Source organism: Aythya ferina (assembly GCF_964211825.1).
Source record: "Aythya ferina genome assembly, chromosome: 15".
Taxonomy (NCBI): Eukaryota; Metazoa; Chordata; class Aves; order Anseriformes; family Anatidae; genus Aythya; species Aythya ferina.
The window spans coordinates 7,371,618-7,391,496 of record NC_140314.1 but is presented as its reverse complement, the minus strand read 5'-3'; the positions used below and the strand labels follow the sequence as shown (position 1 = coordinate 7,391,496).

Genomic DNA, 19,879 nt, shown 5'->3' with positions numbered 1-19,879 from the left:
TATTATTATTATTATAAATAGGCAAACAAAAGTTAAATGTAATGACAAACTCACAAAAAAAAAAAGTCACTTGATTGCAAGTTTTGTATCCTATTTAGCCTTACTTTAGTAGTAAAAAGACTTTTAAAACAAACTTTACCCAAGTCCACTGTGGTGAAGGAGGCTTGGTATTGACTTTTGTACATTCCTGCAGGCCAGAGGCATCGCTCCACATGTATCTGTCCGTGGGCAGGCCTCTGCAGTGAGACAGTGCACAAGGAATGCAAGGTCATTTACAATAACATCATTCAAAAGGGGAGAGAGAAAAAAAATATCTCTAGCAGTTCCTGTTTTCATAAATGAAACAGTTTTCTGTCATTAAACTCTGTATATAGAAATATTATGTAAGTGAGGAGCACAGTGGGAAAGAATCTTTTTTTGCTTCCAGTCACACCAAACCTGACAACCATAAAAATATTTTTCTCTAGACTGATATTCCTCACTACTAAAAATTCCAAGGTGAATCCTGAGTGTCCATGGCATAGACACCCATATATGTAAATGCTTTTCAGTACTTCCATTTAAATATATTATTCAAGTATTGAAATATACAATGTATTTAGACCAAAATATACATGAACATATATGTAACCTAATAAGAACTTTCACTCTGTGGCCTTAATAATTAAAGGTATTGCAAGCAGGCACTCTTTGTGCACTCACAAAGCACAAATCTGTAGTGTTTTCCTACAAATGGATTTTGAATGGATATTTATAAATCTAGGAAATTCAAAAATTCTGTACCTTCCATCTCAGGTTAACCATAAATGTTGGAGGAGACTGAAGACAGAATATCTGTAGTAATTATTTCGAAAAGCTAGAACAACCCCCTTGATGCTTCATTTGAAATCAGTAAAAAAGTACGCTCAATAAACACAAATCAAGTAAATAACCTGCTGCTGTATCCAGTGACTGGGTTCCACCGTTGGTTCTCATAGATGTAAACACATTTCACATCTGACTGCGTATAGATGTTATCAGCACTACTGGCCAGTCCTGGGAGAAATAAATCTTTTGGATTACACTGAAGCTAAACGTTCCAGATACTACATTTTAAATTCTATTAGCCACAATAATATTGTAAGATATTATATTACAAGATATTACAATATTTTTATAGCCATAACAATATTGTGTAAGACTGCAATACCAAGTCCTTCCTGATGTGTGGCCTGTTCTCTGTACACCCCTGCATATGACAAAGGCTAAAGGAAGGACAGCTGAAATCACTTGAAGAGCTGACCCAGTTGTGAAGATGAGGAAGAAACGTACACCACAGAACAGTCATCCCTACCTTGGATGAAGCCACCTCCATATCCACCAGTATAAACCCAAGCTGTGTGATCATATCCTATGCCCCACACTATGCCTTGGTTATTGCACTCTATCAGTCGAAGATGCCCTCCAACTTGACGCCAAAACCTGCCAGAAAAGGGACAGAATTTTACATTTACCCCATCCTACATACTACATCTGTCAGGAATCTATGCTTCCCCTGCCCCCTACAACTCTGTCATCCTAAGGAAAGGCAACTTTACTTGTTTGCTCAACCTCTGTTCATTCAGTTAATGAAGGCAGCTGCCAGTTGAAAGCATTCCCTCTGAACTGGAAAGGTTGCTGGAAGGAACCTGCCTGCCTTCACTGGGAATTTTCAGGCTTTGAAGTATTCTGCTTTCCTTCTATTTTATGGCTTATGTTTTGATTTCTTTTTTGAACTAGTTAGGATGATCTTGTTAGAATCTGTATGTCTTAGCAGCCATCAGCTGCCTCAGCTTTAACTTGGTCCTCATTTTTCTTAAAGGCAGGAATCACCTTTATCCGACAAAAAAACAAATCTCATATATATCTGCTATGGAGATTGGGAAAAAAGAGAAGGGATGTAATTCTCCCAATACTTCTAATCTTGGAAGGTTAATCCTTTTCTGGGGCTTTATGTAGCCAGTTGGCCATGGAACTTTTCTGGGGAAGAATGGGGAAAGTAAAGAAATTGCAGAGAAGTGTTTTAGTTATGCGAATGGTAGGAGATGGCTTCAATCACAGATCCCCTAAACTAAGATGTAAGAGAACATCAGTTTGTGATTTTCCAGATGCTGAAGGTGCTCTACCCTGAAGAAAAAGGACCAAAGTATTTCTGAAGTGTTATTATTCAAAGAAACTGAAGGCAGTTTTAAAAATTGAAGATTGGCCTCTGACCCCCCAGTTCTGAGCTTGTGCTTGGAGAACTTGCAGTACTACATTGTCACAGTTGTAATAGAAACTCTAAAGGAGTTTCAGTCCGTTCCTGGACTGAAATGACAGTAGAGAAATGAGACTGTCAGATTTCCTGACTCAGATAAAACTGAAAACTCAAATTACATTACAGTTACGGTGACTAGGTTTACTTTTAGTGTAGGCCATCTCTTGATTTAGATCATTACTACATTAAGGATGCAATCCTTAAGATGCAAAATTTTCAAGTCATTTGTGATGGGATCTCAACCCAAATTTTTGAAATCACAAGAATAGCTCCATCATCTGAGAACTAAAATACAATTTGGTGAATTTCTTCAAATGCACTCATAAGCATGAAGGCAGCCATTAACCTTGTGATTGGCAGACATCTGCAGTGTGGTACACATTCCAACAGCCCATCAACGTCACCAACTTGACATGAAAGACAATCTCTGCTGGAAGGCACCCAATGCAGAAAGAACAGCTTCTGAAACCCCTTACATTTGATCACATGGCATCAGGTGTGGTCCTGCCTCCAGTTCAGGACTTGGCTCGCTAACGAAGATGTCTCCTTTACAAGTAACTGACCAAATGGCATGGTGAGAAGGGGGGCCTTGAATCCGTCTGCTTTCACAACAGGACATGTTCAGCAAAGACAGCTAAAAAACAAGAAGCAGAGAGCCAGAAGGTTACTTTTACAGCAAGAACAAAAACTTCCATATCGATGGTCCAGTACTACAAAATGAAATTTTAGCTTTGCAGGTTCTTACAAGTCAGCAAAGTGAACTAGCATTTTTTTCTCAAAGGCACTGGAATTCAGTGTTTTAGAAGTTCTTAACAGAATAACAGGAATTAACGTGGTTTGTAGCATTTGACCTTTATGAGGTGTCTTTCAGGTTTTCCTTTGCTTTGGTGTGTGTACACAGGCCTGCCTATAAGTAAGATTCTCTACAACAGTGACAACAGTTTTACCAATGCAGAGGAATAGACTCATTGAATTCAATTCCTAACTCATTCGTAGCCCAATCTATATCCAGAGGTAGGAAGGGAAGGAAAAGCAATGTTGGTTTTACTCTGGATAACTGTGGCTTCAGAACCAGTGCAAACTCTAGAGGAGACAGTAAGCCTTGGGTGCCCCTGACGGAGCTTGAAGAGGACTTCTAAAATGCTTAATTAGTGAAGATAGCTAAGAAGCCTAGATACTGTAAATGTAATGCTCAGATTTCAGAGACTAGCTTTTATGTTTTATTTCAAAAATAGCCAGGTTGAAATGAAAATTTCACTGAATTACCCAGTCATTCATTTCTTGTTCTGTTGTGGCTGCTAGGCGGATTGGCCATCGCTGCTTCGTCCTTTCAGGTGTATACAGGGCAAAGGAGTGTTTGGCTTCGTTCAGAACATCGACTATAATGGTGACTTCATTCAGGAACACATGAATATACTAAGACAAGAGAAAAAAAAATGAGACTAAGGTGAACTCAAGATATACCTTCCTCAGTGCTAGCATTTTTGCACTTCAAGACTATGAACAAGGCATTGCTGCCAAGGGTAGCAAAGAATAAATTCTTGGTGCAGAAGGAATGTTGTTCCTTATATGGGGCCCAGTATCCAGGCCTGCACAACCTCTGGTTCATGTTGCCGGTATGCATCAACCCTATTTGTGCAGACCCTAGCCAGCTAAGCTTGGTTCTTTCTTCATAGCCAGGAATGTTTTGAACTTCCAAAGGCAATCCTAATTAGTGCAAAGGTGATGGTTTAAGCAATGTGGATGCTTGCTGAGTGGGCATTTCTGACAGAGCATTAACAAAGCTTAGAAAAGCTTGCAATTCACTATTACCCTGGGCTACATTTGAATTGGTTCCCAAAACAACAGCTTATCATAATTTGCCTTCCCTAAAAAACTTTTTCTCATTCATAGGTTGTCTTTTGCCATACACAACACTGTTGGGGGTCTTGAGCTGGACACACCTTTTTCTCCTCATGATACATGTAATAGACGAACAGGATGCTGTCGCGCATTCCGTCACTCCCAGTGAACTGCTCAAGTGCCACTCGCACATCCATCCATTTATGAGGCTTCCAATTTCTCCACCATTGCAACATCCCAGTTTTAACCCAAACTGACTGTAATGCAAACACAAATTTTCAAAAGTAAGGAAACCACATGACTCTTCTTTCTTCCAAACGTTATTTCTTGTGACCACAAGAAATCTCTGCTATAGGTCTGTAAGGTCTGTATCGTATCAGTTACTTCTGACACAGTATTCAGAGTACACCAGTATTCAGAAAGCTGAAGACAAAATGAAAACTGACAAAACTGGATAGAAAGGCACTGGAATGCCATGTGTACATCAGTGTTAACATTTGACTTCTGCAAAGAATGCAATAGCACACAGATACTAATTCTTTACTCTAACACAATTTCTGTTCCAATTTTGAAAGATTTTGACATAATCCTTAAACCAAACTCCCTCCACATAAACTGAACTAAAGCCCCGGACTCCAAGTGTTTTTAATTAAATGAATTGCAGACTTGGCAATTGGCATTTGGTAATTAGCCATGAAGGGACCAAAACCATGAATGAATCTGAAAAGAGACCAGGAGCTGATATTTAAGCGCTGTTACTGATATTATCATCACTGATTAATTTATGCAAGTTATGTTGATCACCTAAGGCTCACAGAGAAGAAAAGTTCACCTATGTGAGTCACTGTTTCAATTAAGGAGCCTCATCCTGTAGTGGAGTAATTCTTACAATATTCCACTGTTGCAAATGTTTCTCTGAATTTAAGGTTTCAATATATGAAATAATGGCTGACCAATGCTTCAGTTGCTCCTACACAAAACTATCAGCTAACATTTTTAGATGAAGATTGCTAGTCCATGTTTAATAAGCCACCAGTTTCCCACAGGGGGCCCAGACAGTGATACTCCAAGAAAGCTGTCACAGACAGAAATCAGGAAGAGATTAAAAAGCTAACAGCTAAGTTCAGATGAGTACATCAGAATTGTACCACTGATGCCTAGTACTGACAGATCTAAGTGCTCACAAGACAGAGGTAGATATCCTCGTTGCTTACCTGCTCAACAGCCTGTTCGTAGTGCCTGAAATTCTCCAGCTCCCGCTTTGTCCTTTCACTGAGCTGCTGAAAAATTTGCTTTCGCCATGCTGCTGTCTGTGCTGGAGTGATAGACAGAGAAAGAGACTGCACGGAGGACGACAAACCTACAACAGAAGCAAAACCAACACCTATCAGTGAGCTCTGAATACAGTCCTGTGAAAAAGTATCATGATACTGCTTTAAACGCTGGACCAAATCAACCCAGTCTAACAAAATTTGCTAATTAACGCTTTGAAATCAGTGTATTAAAGCCAAGCTTTGTAAATAATGCATCAGAATGGAACTGCTATATGATTATATTGAATCTTTCAATGCTGTAACTTTATACAAATGGGACTTACCACTGAACTGCAAGATAATTAGATAATACAATGCATTAAGAGTTATGCTGTTAGTAAGTACCAGGACGCCACAGCTCATGGTCTATTTTTAAAATATGGTTATACTCCACTGTCTTTCAAAAATGTAAATTCCAGCCTCATCCAGGTATCATTGGGGCTCACATCCACAATGCCCCTCAGTAACTTCAGTCTTACCCTTACCTCAGCAGGAATGGTAGTGGCAAGGTGGTATTTGTGGCATCGGCATCTCTTAAGAGAGCCTTTTTCACTGCTTCTAGTTACTGTTCAGTGGTATTAGGGGTTTAGCCTGAAGTTGCAGTTTCAGTGCCATTAAAAAAAAAGATGCAGTTCCAGCACACTGATTATTTTATAAAATTCTTACAGAAACTCCCTTATCACCTTTACACTTACATATCTCAGTCCCAAAGTGCTTTACAGTTAAATACATGCAGCACTATGCTCAGACACGGAGCGTAACAACAAACTGCAGGAAGAGCAGTAATCATAAGTTTTGTGCCAAGGTTTTGTTTAAAACAAAAACCAAACACATTATTATTTTTTTTAAGAATACTGACTAATTGAAATTGGAAATTGAAGTCTGCTGTGGTGCCTGGACTGTACCTGAGGAGACAGTGAACCATTTCAGTGGGCTGTGCAAATCCACAAGGCAGCCTCCCCCAGACACCCAGGCCCACAGCGGGTGCTCATCAGCTCCGTACTGCTCCTCAGCTCCCACCGAGAACATGCCAAGGGAAGACAGGCTGGACGTTTCTGCAAAGGTGCTGACAGAGAGGACTGGATGCTTCTGAGCCTCCTTTAAGTCAATGTTTGTCCACTGCAGTTCTGCAGAAGGATTTGGGTTTGTAGACTTAAGGCTTTCAAGATTAGATTTCTTATTACCAGTTGAAGCAACATTGGCTTCTCCTTGATCAGAGTCCAGAGGATCCACAGTCAAATTTGCACATATTTCTGCTGTCTGGTTGCCTGCGCTGCTACCACTGCCACTGGCTGCAGCTCCCATCGGGGGAGTGTTGGCAAGGTACGTGGGGATGCTTGGAAGATCTGTGTCAGAGGAAGTGTCTGCATCACCAGGAATGACCGCATTTGTTTGGTTCTGAATATCATCAGTGAAGAAACAGCCAGCACTGAAGGACAAATAGATAATTCATTAACTATAATTCAAAACATTATAAATTAACACAGGCCTGAGACAACAGACAGACAGAAATTGACAGAGTGTTGCAGCTTTAGGAGAGAAACAGCACACTTCCTTTTAAAGGTCAAAATCTATCATTAAGAAAAAAAGAGTCTAACACGGATCTAAGAGGAGATCTCATTGATCTTCGTAAAAAATCAGGGGTGTTGGCTATCAGCAACTCCAAGAAAAACACTGAAGCAACATCCCATTTTCAGGATATGAAATAATAAATAGATTTATTTTTTTTAAGCCCATTATTAACTTTGTGCTTTTTGTCTTAGCTAGAGAGGTCTTCTACTCAGAGCACTCTGACTTAAGTAGCTTCTGTAGCATGCCGGCTGCATTGTCATGTCTTGCACAACCAACAGCAAGCAGTCAGCAGGGAGTTACTGGTCTAATCTCTCAGGAAAGAAACGTACAGTGATGCTCTGGAGAAGGATAATCACTAAGTGAAGCTGACACTCCTTCACGTTACTTCACATGTAACATTTTATCTTTTTAGAGACCAGCTCCAGATAGGGATAATAAAGGCCAGAAGAACACACTGTGCTGGAAGCATGCAGTGAATTCCAAAGTAGGAGCATCAGCTTCTGACTGCAGCAACTGCTGCTTATTGTTAATTTTAATGGCAAAAAAGCAAATGCTTTTTCGGCATGCCTAATGGTTAGAGATGCCTTCCCTGCTCTTCCCTGTCTGTACCACTTGAACATACAGAATGTACAGAAGTACGTCCTAGCACTGAAACTCCTGGCATATAGAGTCTCAAGCAGGTATTTTACTGCGCACCTGAGCAGACTTGTTGAGCTCCCAGTCTGAGATCTGTCACTGTCTCGGCCGCATACAATTGCTTTCCACGTCTTCCCACTGAGCTCACTTGGTGTGACACCTTGGCGAAAATAGATTGCCCTGTCATCACAGCCAATCCCCCAGACCTAGGGAAGGAAAGGGCTTGGTGAAGGAAATGGCACGGAATGCAGGAAAAGAGCATGTACAAAAAGGTGCAGTGGTGGAAAATTCAGTGCAAAAACCCGACAGACTCAGCATTTTCCCTTTCTGTTTTTCTTTACTGCTGATACTGTAGATGCAATATGAAATTCAGTACCATCAAAAGAAGACTGAACCTGAATGTCTGACAAGAGAGACAGGCTGACTGTTGTATTCTGGTGAGGAATGCAGCCATGCCTTCCTTCCTAGCAGTTCAAGCACATGGACCTCTTGCTCAGCTGTCCATATTGGCACTGCTGACAGTTCACATGTGAATACTATCTGCACAAACAGGAACACAAATAACCTCACAACTGGTATACAGGTGTCTTACCTGATTATTTAAGCCTACGTTTACCATCATCATGTCTCCAACCATTTCAATCCAGCTTGTTCCACAAGGATTATGTGAATTCACACCTCTTCTAAACCATACCTACAACGACAAAAGTCTGTAGTTTGCATTTTCTGTACAAGTAGGTAGACAGCTGGAATTTAATTTCTTTAGTGGATTAGTCTTAATCTCCAATACTGACTACGGCATTGCCTTGAGAAGTCACTTACCTCCATGTTCGTTTGTTTTAATCAGGTGAGGATAAAATAATTCTAATAGTAACCAGACAATGTCTTTATGACCAACTAAAGCCTGAAGAGCCCACAAGGACACATCATGCTATGACTTTCTGTGACAGAGTTAGTTTCTCAGCCATTGGGAAAATATTTGCTATTACATGTCAATTGTAGGCTATTTTTGGTGACTCTAAATCAACTTCCAAACAGTGTTGCTGTGAAGCTGAGCTGACAGAGGGAACTGACAAAGGGTTTTTTTTTAACTGGTACTGCTCTTTAAATTGTCTTAGATTAGTTTTTACCAATGAGAAAGTGTCTGTGGGCTGGGTACCTGGAAAATCTTCTAGTTATGCATCTATATTTAGGATATGGTCTTATAATGACAAGTAGCTACTTTAGAACTTGTTGGTTGAAACATGTTACAGACTGTGTACTTGACTACCTTTGGCAAACCTGAAGGAAAACCTACTAGCTTATTTACATTTATTATAGTGGTTTTAGGGGCAGATGGAGCAGGCTGGACAGTCAGTTGCCATGGCTCAGCTGACAAGCAGTAACTCATTAAACCAGTGTAACTCAATTACTTAAAACAGCTTAAAATGTTTGAATTACTTAAAACACATACGCTTATCCCAAAATAAATGCCCAAAGGGAGAGAGTTACACCAATGATGTAAATACCTTGATTTGAATCACTTCCTCATGTAAAGAAGCCCATAAGCCACACAGCCTATGAGGAATCTCATTCATATTATCCATCTTATTCTTAAATTGTCTGTGATGTCAAAGTAAGAATCTTGAACTGTTACAATGTCTTAGTGTTTGAAATCAAACACATTTTCTTCCCAAACAGAATTAAACCCTGTTTTTTGATTCAATATGAAGGGATTCATTGAAGGGAATATTGAAGTTGCACGCAAGTACGTACATGTGTATCATAAACCACAGCATATTCCTGTAACAGCATGGGGACTGGAATTACCCAAACCATGCGTATAGGGAGTCCAAATCATCGACATTTCCTATGAAAGTTACATGCCCATTTCAGAAAAGCAGATAAAAAAAGGGAGAAAAAAACAGAACCAGAGCATAACACCTCTTACCTTCCGATCTTTTGTAACGCACCACACCACATCAACTCCCACAGAGACGTGCATAATCCCATTTTCAGAGCTTGGGGACTCCACAATACTCCAGGAAATTCCTGCAAGAAACAAAGCCCGGAAGCCATTGTAGGTTATTTCCTTATGCAACATTACAAAAATCAAAGAGGTTTCATGCTAAATGTAACAACACTTCACCTTGAGGGTTATTCCTATCAATTCCTTCTCTCACAATAGCTTGCCCTTCCCAAAGAGTTGCCCAGAGGAGGTCATACGGTCCACAGCTGATCTGTACAACTTCACCAGGAGTGGTGATTAAGGACCACATGGAACCTTCTGGATTGTGATGGCAAACGTTTTCTCTGTACCACACCTAGACAAATTTAAAAAAAAAAAAAAAACACACACAAAAAAAACTTACAAAATACTACTACAACAATGAAGCTATTCAGAGAAGCACGATGACATCCTGATGAAAGAACAGTCCTCCTTTAACAACAGTTGTTCGTTTTTTTTTAATGCAGTGTTTGCACTGGCTGTTAGAAGTATTTTTTGATGTCAATTATGCTGTTGAAGACTATTTCCTTATGTACTAAGGGAGGAGGTGTTTTTACAGATTAGCTTTTATCATGGACTTGAATCTGGATTGGGCACGTGACCTGTTGCTACAAGTTCTGTGTATATTTCAACATTAAAAGCAAAACAAAACACTTTGTTATATCTCAAGGCATGTTAAAAACAAACAAACAAACAAAAATACAAAACAAGAATGAACAAATAAACAACACGAAAATGTTCCTGTTAGATGAGAGCCCAACCTCGCTTTCACTGAACAGAGCTTGCCACAACATAGGTAAAAATTCCATTCTCTGCGCAGCCTGCAGTGACATCCCGGCCATCTGCCAGTCATGCTCTGACTGCCTGCATGATTTTTTTCACTCCAGTCAAAACAGGAATGTCAAAGAAAGCATCCTGTGGTGGTCATACAAGTGCTCCAAAAGACGACTGCGGCATGCTAAATCACCAGTTTTAGAAATACATTCTTCCTCTAGAGACTTTTACTTTGAGAAATGAAAGCATTTTATAATGTCAGTCAAGGTAAGCCTGCAGAGTGGGATGCGAGTCACTTATTATGGGGAAGCCTGAGGCACAGGGAATTTCATTTTAAACAATTTAACCAAGATTGCTTGCCTCCCCAGGCAGTGTCAAGTGCAAGTGCAGTCTCAGGCTACCTGTTACAATTACTACATTCTTCCTTGTGAGACCGCAAGTTAGAAATTGTCTAGAGACAAAGGAAGGCTACTCAGATGCATGCTCTAACAATGAAGGAAGGAAAGCAAGAAGCTATCTCTACAGTACTGAGCAGAAGATGAGAAGCATTACAATGGGCCTAAAACCAGAAACAAAACAACAACAACAAAAGAAAGATGTATAGTTTTCAAAGGAGAATAAATTCAAAACATTCCACAGTTGGATTGCGTATTGCCAAGTCTGGAGACTCAATCAGTAACCTCAAATCTCTCGATCCTAGAGAATTTTAGTAAGGAGCAGGCCTGTTTGCACAAGCAGTGTAGTTCCTTACCATAACAAACATGCCTTGCTTTAAAAGTACTTAACTCCTTTTCAGTAGTAATTTATATTAGAAAACGTATGGAATGTGCACGTACCCTTCCTTGCAAAGAAACCGCCCACACTGATAAACGGCCAAGAGGCTCATCAGTGATTTCCCATCCTCCAATTGAGATATCATTGAAAGGGTCTGGCAACTGATCCGGATCATCCCGTGATACGATCTGGAGCAAACAGAGGGAAGACTGAGAACAGAAAAGATGCTGCAAATGGATAGGCCATTTTGCCAGTGGCTTAACTTGCTTTCTGCAGGTTAGTTTTAGTATCGCTTCTAAAGAGGCTAAGCATGGAGCTTCTTTCTCTCATTGAAGGCTGCTATATATAAAGGGCGGGGAAACACTGCTGAAGCAGCATGAAAAAGTCTTTGTTTCAGTCCCAAACTAAAGGAAAGTTTTGCTCACAGAACATTCCAAACAGATGTTCTTTGAGTTGGAAAGCTGGAACATCTCAATTTTTGCACATTCTCAAAATGAAGCAACATTTATTAAATAACAGTTATTTATACAGATAAAGGACACAGCTGGTTAAATGATGCTAAGCAGGTGCCATCTCAAAAGAGAATGCTTTGTCAATAACCAAAGGAACTTCAAAAGTTAGCAAGAAATTTGCAGAGGATTTGAACATCTATCTCCAACCAACTGCATTAACATGAGATTTGGTACCTTATTACCACAAGTTTCTAAGAAAAATCCCAGCTTTCCGTTTAAGCTTGCAAGAATTACAAGGTTGGAAGTCAAGGAATAGAAGTCTAACCTCCAGAGCAGCAATAATCAACTATAAGTGCAAAGGAATTAATTTTTATTTAAAAAACAAAACAAAAACAAAACAAAAAACAATGGTTTAGTTAATATTAAAAAGATACCCAGAACCTTTGCCCAAATATCCCGTGATTTGTATCTCCTGTATCTGATCCATCTCCTGCGTCTCACACAAGAATTCCATTTCTTATCCTTTGTGTAGGTGCTGGGGAAGTCTATGGCGTAAGTCCAGCCCTGCAAACAGAGGTTTTCTTTTGTGAAAAACTGGACCAAGAAAAAGCTTGAAGTCTTAACTCAGAACGATTCTGCACAAGAGTCATTCCTAACAGTACAGGCTACTGTGCATGTCTTAACAGCCTGATTAACAGACGAGCTAATTCTGTGAATGATTTATGAATCATGTCCTAATTCCTCTGCATGACATACACAGAACAAACAAGATACAGTAAAGCACTTTGCTTTCTTCATAGTACGTTTTTAAATAGCAATACGAAGTTGGCAGCATTTCTTGGCCTGATCCAAAGAGAAAAAACAACTCCTATGGACTTCAAAAGCCTTCAGACAAGATCCTTGCTTGTTTTGTATTATAGCTGAGCTATTTCCCAGAAAGAAGTAGCTATGGGAAGTTAAGAGGTACCTTTTATTTTTACAGACCTTTTGCCATTTTATAAAAGTGCCTTTTATTTTACAGACTAAGGATTCCCAGAATAGATCTCTTTTTGGTATTGTTCACCTACCCCTTTCTCTGTTGGTTCCCCTCCAATATTTTCATCCACATACCAGTCAGACTCCCACTCCCAGTGTGGTGAAGGCAGTGTGAAACTATCAAGCTGCTGATGTTTTAGCCCGCTCACATCACTCCACTGCCAGCGGTCACTGGGCAATAATTTCTCACAAAAGCCACCAACTGGATTCCAGCGCTGCCAGAAATAATAACAAAAATGTTGTATTTGAGATCACATCACCTCATTGGACATCTACAGAGCCCTAGTGAGTCATAAATTATACCTTTTTATTTTTTTTCTGCAGTAGAAGAGGAATAATTCTTGGGGTGAATGAGCAAGTGATCATGCTGTAGGTCCCCAGCTAATATGGTCTTTGGTAGAAGCTGTTTTAAAGTATCACAGAAGGACTGACTGCAGAGCTAGTCCCGACCAAGCAAATTTCAACTACATAAATAGGAATGATGGATGATATAGTTTACTACTTACAGTGCATTTTTCTTTGGTGATGTATGGCACCATGATATTGAAGCATTAGGATAACTCCTGTGTAGATAGCTTTGGGACTTTTAAGGTATCTCACGTGAGAAAGTTGACTAACACATGGCCTACACTAGGAAAACACCATAGTTTCACCACCAGAAACTATGTAAAGACAACTACATCAATGAATCTTCCTGTATCATATCTTACTGATTTTTTTTTTCCTAAATCAGTTATAGGACAAGTAACTTGCTAGGCTCTTCACCAATGCAGTTGCGGTTTTTCTTTTTTTCCGCCTCAGTTTTACCTGCTATAGAAACACTGGCAAGACTGGTTAGGTAATACTGTCCTGCATTTTAGGGCATATGGGAAATTAGTTGTTTAATTACATTGCTGTTATGCAAAATATTACTTTTTCTTACTAAGAATCTTACTAAACTGCTTTGCACATTGTCTGTAAACTACTTGAGTTTAATTCTGTTCTCTTGCACAGTATTTCCTTTTGTAGTTTCTAGTGTTTTGTTTTCCATTTTTTCATAGGCTAGAACAAACAAAACAAAAGTTTTAAAATAACAAACCAAATCGATTTTCAAGTTTTGCATTTTTTAAAGTACATGCATATTTACTTAGCAAAATGAACATTCTTAAATGGACAGAAACTTGTATCAATGTTAAATAATGTATTAAATTAGTTTGTTCTATCTTTACCCATGTAGATAGTTAATGTATTTTCTCAACTTACATTTATCCTGTTACCCCTTGGAAAGCAGGGAAATGTGTTGAAGAGAATTATTCTGTTTTATCTCACAAATAACTTTTGGTGAAGTTAAAAACAAAATAGATAAATTTACTTAAAAACATTGTTAAAAACATTCTTTTGATGTATCTTACATAGAAAAGATCATCTTAATAACACTTCTATACAAAAAAGAAAATTTGGAAATGTACTTTAATGAAGAGTTAATGCTTTTACTAGAGAATTCCTTGATACATTTAAAAATAGTATTTCAAAGAATTCTCGAGAATTCTTTGAAACATTACAAAAAGAGTATTTTGTAAGAATAGTGTATTTTTGTTGCCTGTTACACTGGACATTTTCTTAAGGAAACTGTTTTTCACCAAGGAAAGGAGCACATCAGGTGGAATGGGTGAAACAGCTTGCATGAAGGATGCTGCAGTGCACACTGTTCCTTTAGCAAGAGCCAGAAAGTATAACCTTCCTTTGGGAATTAAAATATTAAAATAATAACCTATTCAATGCATATATACTCTTCAGAAACATGAGGTAAAAAATGAAAAATAAAACCAAACAATCAGTCTGTGAGAAAAACCTACAGAGACAGCTAATCTAAGGATTTGCTTGCTGAAGAACATATAGCAGAGGCACATGTAGTGTTCCATACCTGATTCTCATAGGTCTCTTCCTGGTATCTAATAGGAACATCACCCGAGAACACATAGGTGTATACTTGATGATCGCAGGCTATTCCCCAGCAGCACTGCTTGACAGCAGAGACCCGTTTGAATTCCAGCTGTGTATCCTTACAGAGCTCCCAGTGCTGGCCAACGGTGGACAGAGTGTAAACCCTCCCAAAAATGTCAACAGCCCACAGAAGGGAACTGGACATGGCCATGTCTGAAAGGCAAAAAGGAGGTATTAATGGAAATGACAGTTATAAAAAATGGATCTCAAACCTACAGTTCTGCTCAGAGCCAGCACCAGTCAAACTAAAGAGAAAATTAAAGAACGGTCTTTTATAAACAGCCCATGTGAAGCTGACAGCCTTTGAGTCAGAGCCACACATTTGTACACCTTACAACAGTCTGAAAAGTCTTGTGAAAGACCTTGCTACTGCCGCTCTTGTCCATCCTACAGGACCTCGCAATGTTAATACGACAGTTTTGGCAGGCTGAGGACAGAAGCCAACAAAGAACTGAGACACACTGATGAAGCAGCACGGAGTGTTTCATAGCAGAAGGCTTCGCTCTCCAGAGCTGGTCATGCCGTACACACACTGCTCATCTCAGCTGCACAAAGCCACAGTGTCTCATGGTACCTCCTCCTCAGCCTCATCTTGCCATCTACCAACACAAGTGCAAGGGAAAGAAAGTGAACTGAGAATTCTCCATAAACATGCATATAGTTTTAGTTCTTGGACATCTCATGCCTACAGACAGATATTTCAGGCGCTACTGCTACCAGGAAACCTCTTTCCAAAGCATGCTGGTGACCACTCTGGGATCTAATATTTATTTAATATACATAGGTGTGATATTTATTTAAGTATACACAGAGCACTGTTTGACAGCAGAGAATTGTTTGAGTTCCATTCCAGTTTTATCACTTAAGTAGCTGCTATTTTCTGGGCACTGAAGCTCTCCCCTAAATGGAGGGGTCAGCATTTTCTTTGAGGTAGGTGTAGGCCAGTCCTTTCAGAAATCAAGAAAAGATGGCTTATTTCTGCCAGTTGCTCTCTGGATGCCATTAAAACCAACATGTTTCAGTTGCTCTGTATGTGCAATAAAACTAGTGATGAGTATTTTGAACTTTGCCTCCAGTTCTATAAATATGTAGTGGAGGACCAGGAAGGTAAAGGTAAAATGGAGAACTCACAGCCAAACCAGTGAAACCTGGCTTAGTCACTGTGGAACGCCACTTCTTCATGGTCAAGCACCAACTTTGCTTTCAACAGATGAGCCTGAGGAGGCTCGCCTGCAAGCTTTCTGACAGGTAATTAGCAGAGACGTGGGGGGACTCATTTGTACCTTGTGCTTTAATGCAGGAAAGAATCAATGCACATCTGGAAACAGCTAAGCCAGTATCATGACCTGCATTGTAAACGCACAGGTAATCCCTGGGAGGATGCTTCTGAAGGCAGGAGGAACACAAAGTCCCATCTTCTGCTGTGCTGGAATTCTTTTATTCCTAGTGCTGCTGCTGCTAAGTACCTACAAAACTGGGTCCATCAAGGAAAAAAATGGTAACAGTGGGAAGAAAATTTGCAGTAGTTGAGAATGAGTGAAAGCCAGGGGAGGTCACAGAGAAAAATTCTCCTGCTAGTTGTGGCAGCATAACTATGATGAATCCTCTGGTTTGGGCTTCTTGGTTTTGTTGTTGTTGTTGCTGGGAGTATCAACACTCTGTGCTTTATCCCAGATCAGCAGTACAAACCTTGAGAAGTTAGCCTTGCGGGACAATCTTCCTGGGAATCTTCATTTCAGCTCTCACAGGAAAACAAAGATAATTTTGTGTTAGGAAATAGAGGTGAGAAATAGGGCATGTATAACTGGCTTCACTCTTGGATCAGCCATTTACCTTCTTTATCTGCATTTTACATTGGTAAAAAGAGGTTAATACAGAAAGGCAAAATGTGGAAATATGGAATGGAAAGAAGCGAGGATGAGATGAAAATTATGTATCACTGGGAAAACAAAGCCCACGAAAATAAGCCTGTTGGTGTAAGCATTGAAAATTCTGCAGAACAGTCTGTAATGGAGAAAAATATGCTTTTAATGCTGAGCAACCAGAATGCCAGCAAGTCTGGAGTAAAGGAAGCATTATGGATAATGCAATGAAGAGATCCACAGTCAGATAATAAAGAAAAGTGATGCCTGGCTGTATTAAAGATGGGCAGGTATACAAATGAAGTATACCTGAGGTGTACCTGAAGCAAACCCAGGCCTGGGTCTGGAAAGACAGTCCAGGCAGACAGACAGGTGCCTGGAACAGTTCAGAAATAGGCAGTGGAATTTTCAGTTATCTCTAAAATGATGAAGATAGGAAGAATATAGACAAACATGGATGGGATGGAATTAAACTAATCTGAGAAGATGCAACCGAATTAAAATATTCAAGGCAGCTGAAATAAGCGAGTTTCCGGATATTCTTTCCTTTGATCTTATCAGACCGTTTAGAGAAACACAGGATGTGAGAATGCATTTGGGGTTATTGACTACCTTTAAGAATTACATTTAGGCCCCTTTGCGCTGGCAGTGCTGCAGAAGATTACAGCAAACGCTGCTGGGCTCTCAAGGCCGCTCCGTGCCGCTGCCTCACGCCTTGCCCGGCGGGCTCGGGGCGCAGCAGGGCCAGAGCCCAGCGCTGCGTTCCCCTCACCCCTCAGCCTCGCCAGGCCGCTTCTGGTACAAGCGGAGCTATCCCAGCGCAGAAGGCACGCTACTCCGATGGACAGGGCGTGCTGCGGGATGAAATTCCCCACTGCCTGCCCTAACACCCACTGCCAGCGAGCTCGAGAAGAAAATCCCCGTTACCAAGCCGGGGGAGCTCCTCGAAGGACAGCGCTTCAGGGGTGGGCTCGGCGGCGGCTGGCAGCAGGGCTGCGCCCCCCGGCGAAGCACGCACTGGCACCCTGAGGCGACGGCAACCGGCCGGAGGGACACGGGCTGCCGGGGACCCGCACGGCTCCCCGGGGCACCGCTGCAGCTTCTCCACGGTTCCCCCCGCGGCCTCGGGGCCGGCGCCCGCCGCTCCCCGCCCGGCCCGGGGCGAGCCCCTCACCTGCCTCCCGCCGGCCTGCCCCGCTCCCCGCTCCCCGCCGCCTGCAGGAGCCGCCCGGCCCCGTCCGGCCCGGCCCCGCGGGGCGGTGACACCGCGCTCCCTCTGCCCGCGCCCCGCCGCCATTACGCGGCCCCGCGGGGGCCCTCCGGGCCGGCCCAGGCGGCGCTTACCGGGAACGGCGGCCCGGGGGCAGGTGGCAGCGGCCCTCCCTGCTCAGCACTGCCCGCCCGCCGCGGCGCTGCCGCCTCCCTGCCCAGGCGCCTGCGTGCCCGGCCCCGCCGCTGCCATCCCGCCCGCTCGCCTACAGCGAGCCGAAAAATGCAGGGCGACAGACGACAGCTTCCATCGGCTGTCGGAGCTGCCAGGCAGGAAGGCTGCACGCAGAGATCATTTCCTGGCTTCGCCCAAAGATAGCAGCGAAGGAGGATGAAAAGGCAGGCATCTGCTTCAGGCCTTTCTCACGGGGAACCGGCAGATCTGCTGGGAGCCCACCCAAGGGGTTAGCTGCTGGCTGAGGGAACACATCTGCCTTTCAGAGGGAACAGGTGTGAGGTGCACGTCAAATTCTCTAGCAGGATGCCCGTGTGAGGCAAAACCAGCCCACCCGGGACATTTCCTGCGGGGCCATGGAGACTCGCCTCACACGGCACTGGTTTGGTCCCTTTTGCAGATTGGTGCCTAACCGAGATGCAGGAATGCTGCTCCCTTGTAATGTTTTGATCATTTCAGTAAAACATTTTTGCTTAGGTCATAAGAATTTCATTTTGCAAGGCCTGTTGTCAGTCGTGTCTCTGATATGTTTGACATTTACTCAATCCAGCTGCCTTTTTAAGCAGGTGGAATTGAGACTTTTGTTTTCCATTGGTGTTGGATTATAGAATAGCTTAAGGCATAGTTTCTGTGATTTTCGCTCAGTTTGGATTCTGACCTGCAGTCCTGTTGTCCTACATGGTAGCAGCAGGAATGACCATGCAGGGAGCTCACACGACAGGCCATTTACAACCTGTGGAGTTCTCTCAAAGTGATTTTAAGGAGGAACTTTCATGTGAGGCCCAATGCGCGTTATCCATGACACTGGCAGCACACAACTTTGTGGCCAGCTAACAAGGACGATGGCTATGCTACACCTGTGGTTAGATGTAAGTTAGGCAGGATGCTTCCCTTGTGGAAGTTCTTTCTGTGTGTCTGATGCTGAGCCCTGCTTTCTGCAGTTGATGCTGTTACAACAGTGACTGCTATTTGCAAAGGAGTAACAAGAAAAGTTTTGCAAAACCAAACAACAGGTACATGTAAACAGATTCTGTGCGAGATTTTTACTTTGCTGCCTGCTGAGGCAGTGGATTTGGTGTGTGACCTGGGGCATGGTGTGAACATGAGCCCTGTGCCATGTTGCCTGTGGATAGGGCTCTGAGGCCTTGCAAGAGGGAGAAAGTGTCCAAATACCCTGTCCGATTTCTGGTCACAGTCCAGCACAGGAGGAAACAGCTTCAGTGAACCACAGCTCACTTGCTATGGCTGCTAGCCCTAGTCTGCTGTAACGTCTCAGATTTGCCTGTAATTGTAGCACTCCCAATGCAGGCTGCAGCATACCACAGCAAAGCCTCTGCTGCACAGAAGGTGCAGTCCAGAGGGACCTCCCTGCGCAGCTGGGACATGGCAAAGCTGGAGCTCAGATGGTGACTTTGTGAGTCTGTAGACCTCTTGTCCTGAAGAAAGGCTTTGCTCCATCCAAGGCGTTTTACACCACATTCCACCGTCTTCTGGCCGTGGCCCTGACAGGCCAGAGGTGGCTGTTGTAATTTCCCCTCTGCCTGCTGGTTCTTCCCCACTTTCCCAAGTCTCACTTCTTCAAAAGGGGGATTTCTCCTCACCACTCAGTGTTTGTTATAGGGAAGTGCCTTTCCCCAGATGAGGAAGCTGTGTCGCGCTGGGCTTTAGAGGATTTCTTGTGGAAACCTCCAGCCACGAAGAGCCCCAGCGGTGACAGGGGGCAGGGCTGGAGGACAACAGAAGCCAGGGAAGAGCCTCTCAGCATGTGCCTGGACAAAGTACTCATAACTTGGATTTTGGAGGCCGGGCTGCCGGCTAGCGCCGCACCCCTCGCCCTCACCCTTCCTCCGCCCTCCCTCATTGCCCCGCGTGGCCCCTTTAAGGCAGCTCCCCCCCGCCCCGCTCCCGCTCCCGCTCCCCTCAGCGAGGC

General features: G+C 42.4%; 1 protein-coding gene across 7 annotated transcripts in view; it reads right to left on the bottom strand.

Moving 5' to 3' along the window:
* TECPR1 (tectonin beta-propeller repeat containing 1) overlaps positions 1 to 19,807 on the bottom strand; it is a 28,489-nt gene extending 8,682 nt beyond the window's left edge. Inside the window, exons 1-18 of one of the 7 annotated variants that reach the window (XM_084536527.1) lie at positions 17,850 to 17,888; positions 16,333 to 16,384; positions 14,564 to 14,796; positions 12,693 to 12,875; positions 12,067 to 12,189; positions 11,236 to 11,361; positions 9,767 to 9,941; positions 9,569 to 9,669; positions 8,231 to 8,332; positions 7,699 to 7,844; positions 6,336 to 6,859; positions 5,332 to 5,477; positions 4,219 to 4,374; positions 3,542 to 3,691; positions 2,752 to 2,909; positions 1,334 to 1,461; positions 933 to 1,035; positions 140 to 236 (exon numbers count right to left, since the gene is read on the bottom strand). In XM_084536527.1, coding sequence (XP_084392653.1) covers positions 140 to 236; positions 933 to 1,035; positions 1,334 to 1,461; positions 2,752 to 2,909; positions 3,542 to 3,691; positions 4,219 to 4,374; positions 5,332 to 5,477; positions 6,336 to 6,859; positions 7,699 to 7,844; positions 8,231 to 8,332; positions 9,569 to 9,669; positions 9,767 to 9,941; positions 11,236 to 11,361; positions 12,067 to 12,189; positions 12,693 to 12,875; positions 14,564 to 14,794 — 2,649 coding nt within the window. In that variant the 5' untranslated portion in view covers positions 14,795 to 14,796; positions 16,333 to 16,384; positions 17,850 to 17,888. Of the gene's footprint in view, positions 1 to 139; positions 237 to 932; positions 1,036 to 1,333; positions 1,462 to 2,751; positions 2,910 to 3,541; positions 3,692 to 4,218; positions 4,375 to 5,331; positions 5,478 to 6,335; positions 6,860 to 7,698; positions 7,845 to 8,230; positions 8,333 to 9,568; positions 9,670 to 9,766; positions 9,942 to 11,235; positions 11,362 to 12,066; positions 12,190 to 12,692; positions 12,876 to 14,563; positions 14,797 to 16,332; positions 17,410 to 17,432; positions 17,635 to 17,679; positions 17,698 to 17,849 lie in introns of those variants that run through there. The other 6 variants (XM_084536528.1, XM_084536526.1, XM_084536530.1 and 3 more) reach the window with 6 other exon arrangements.
* Positions 19,808 to 19,879: the final 72 nt, after the last annotated feature.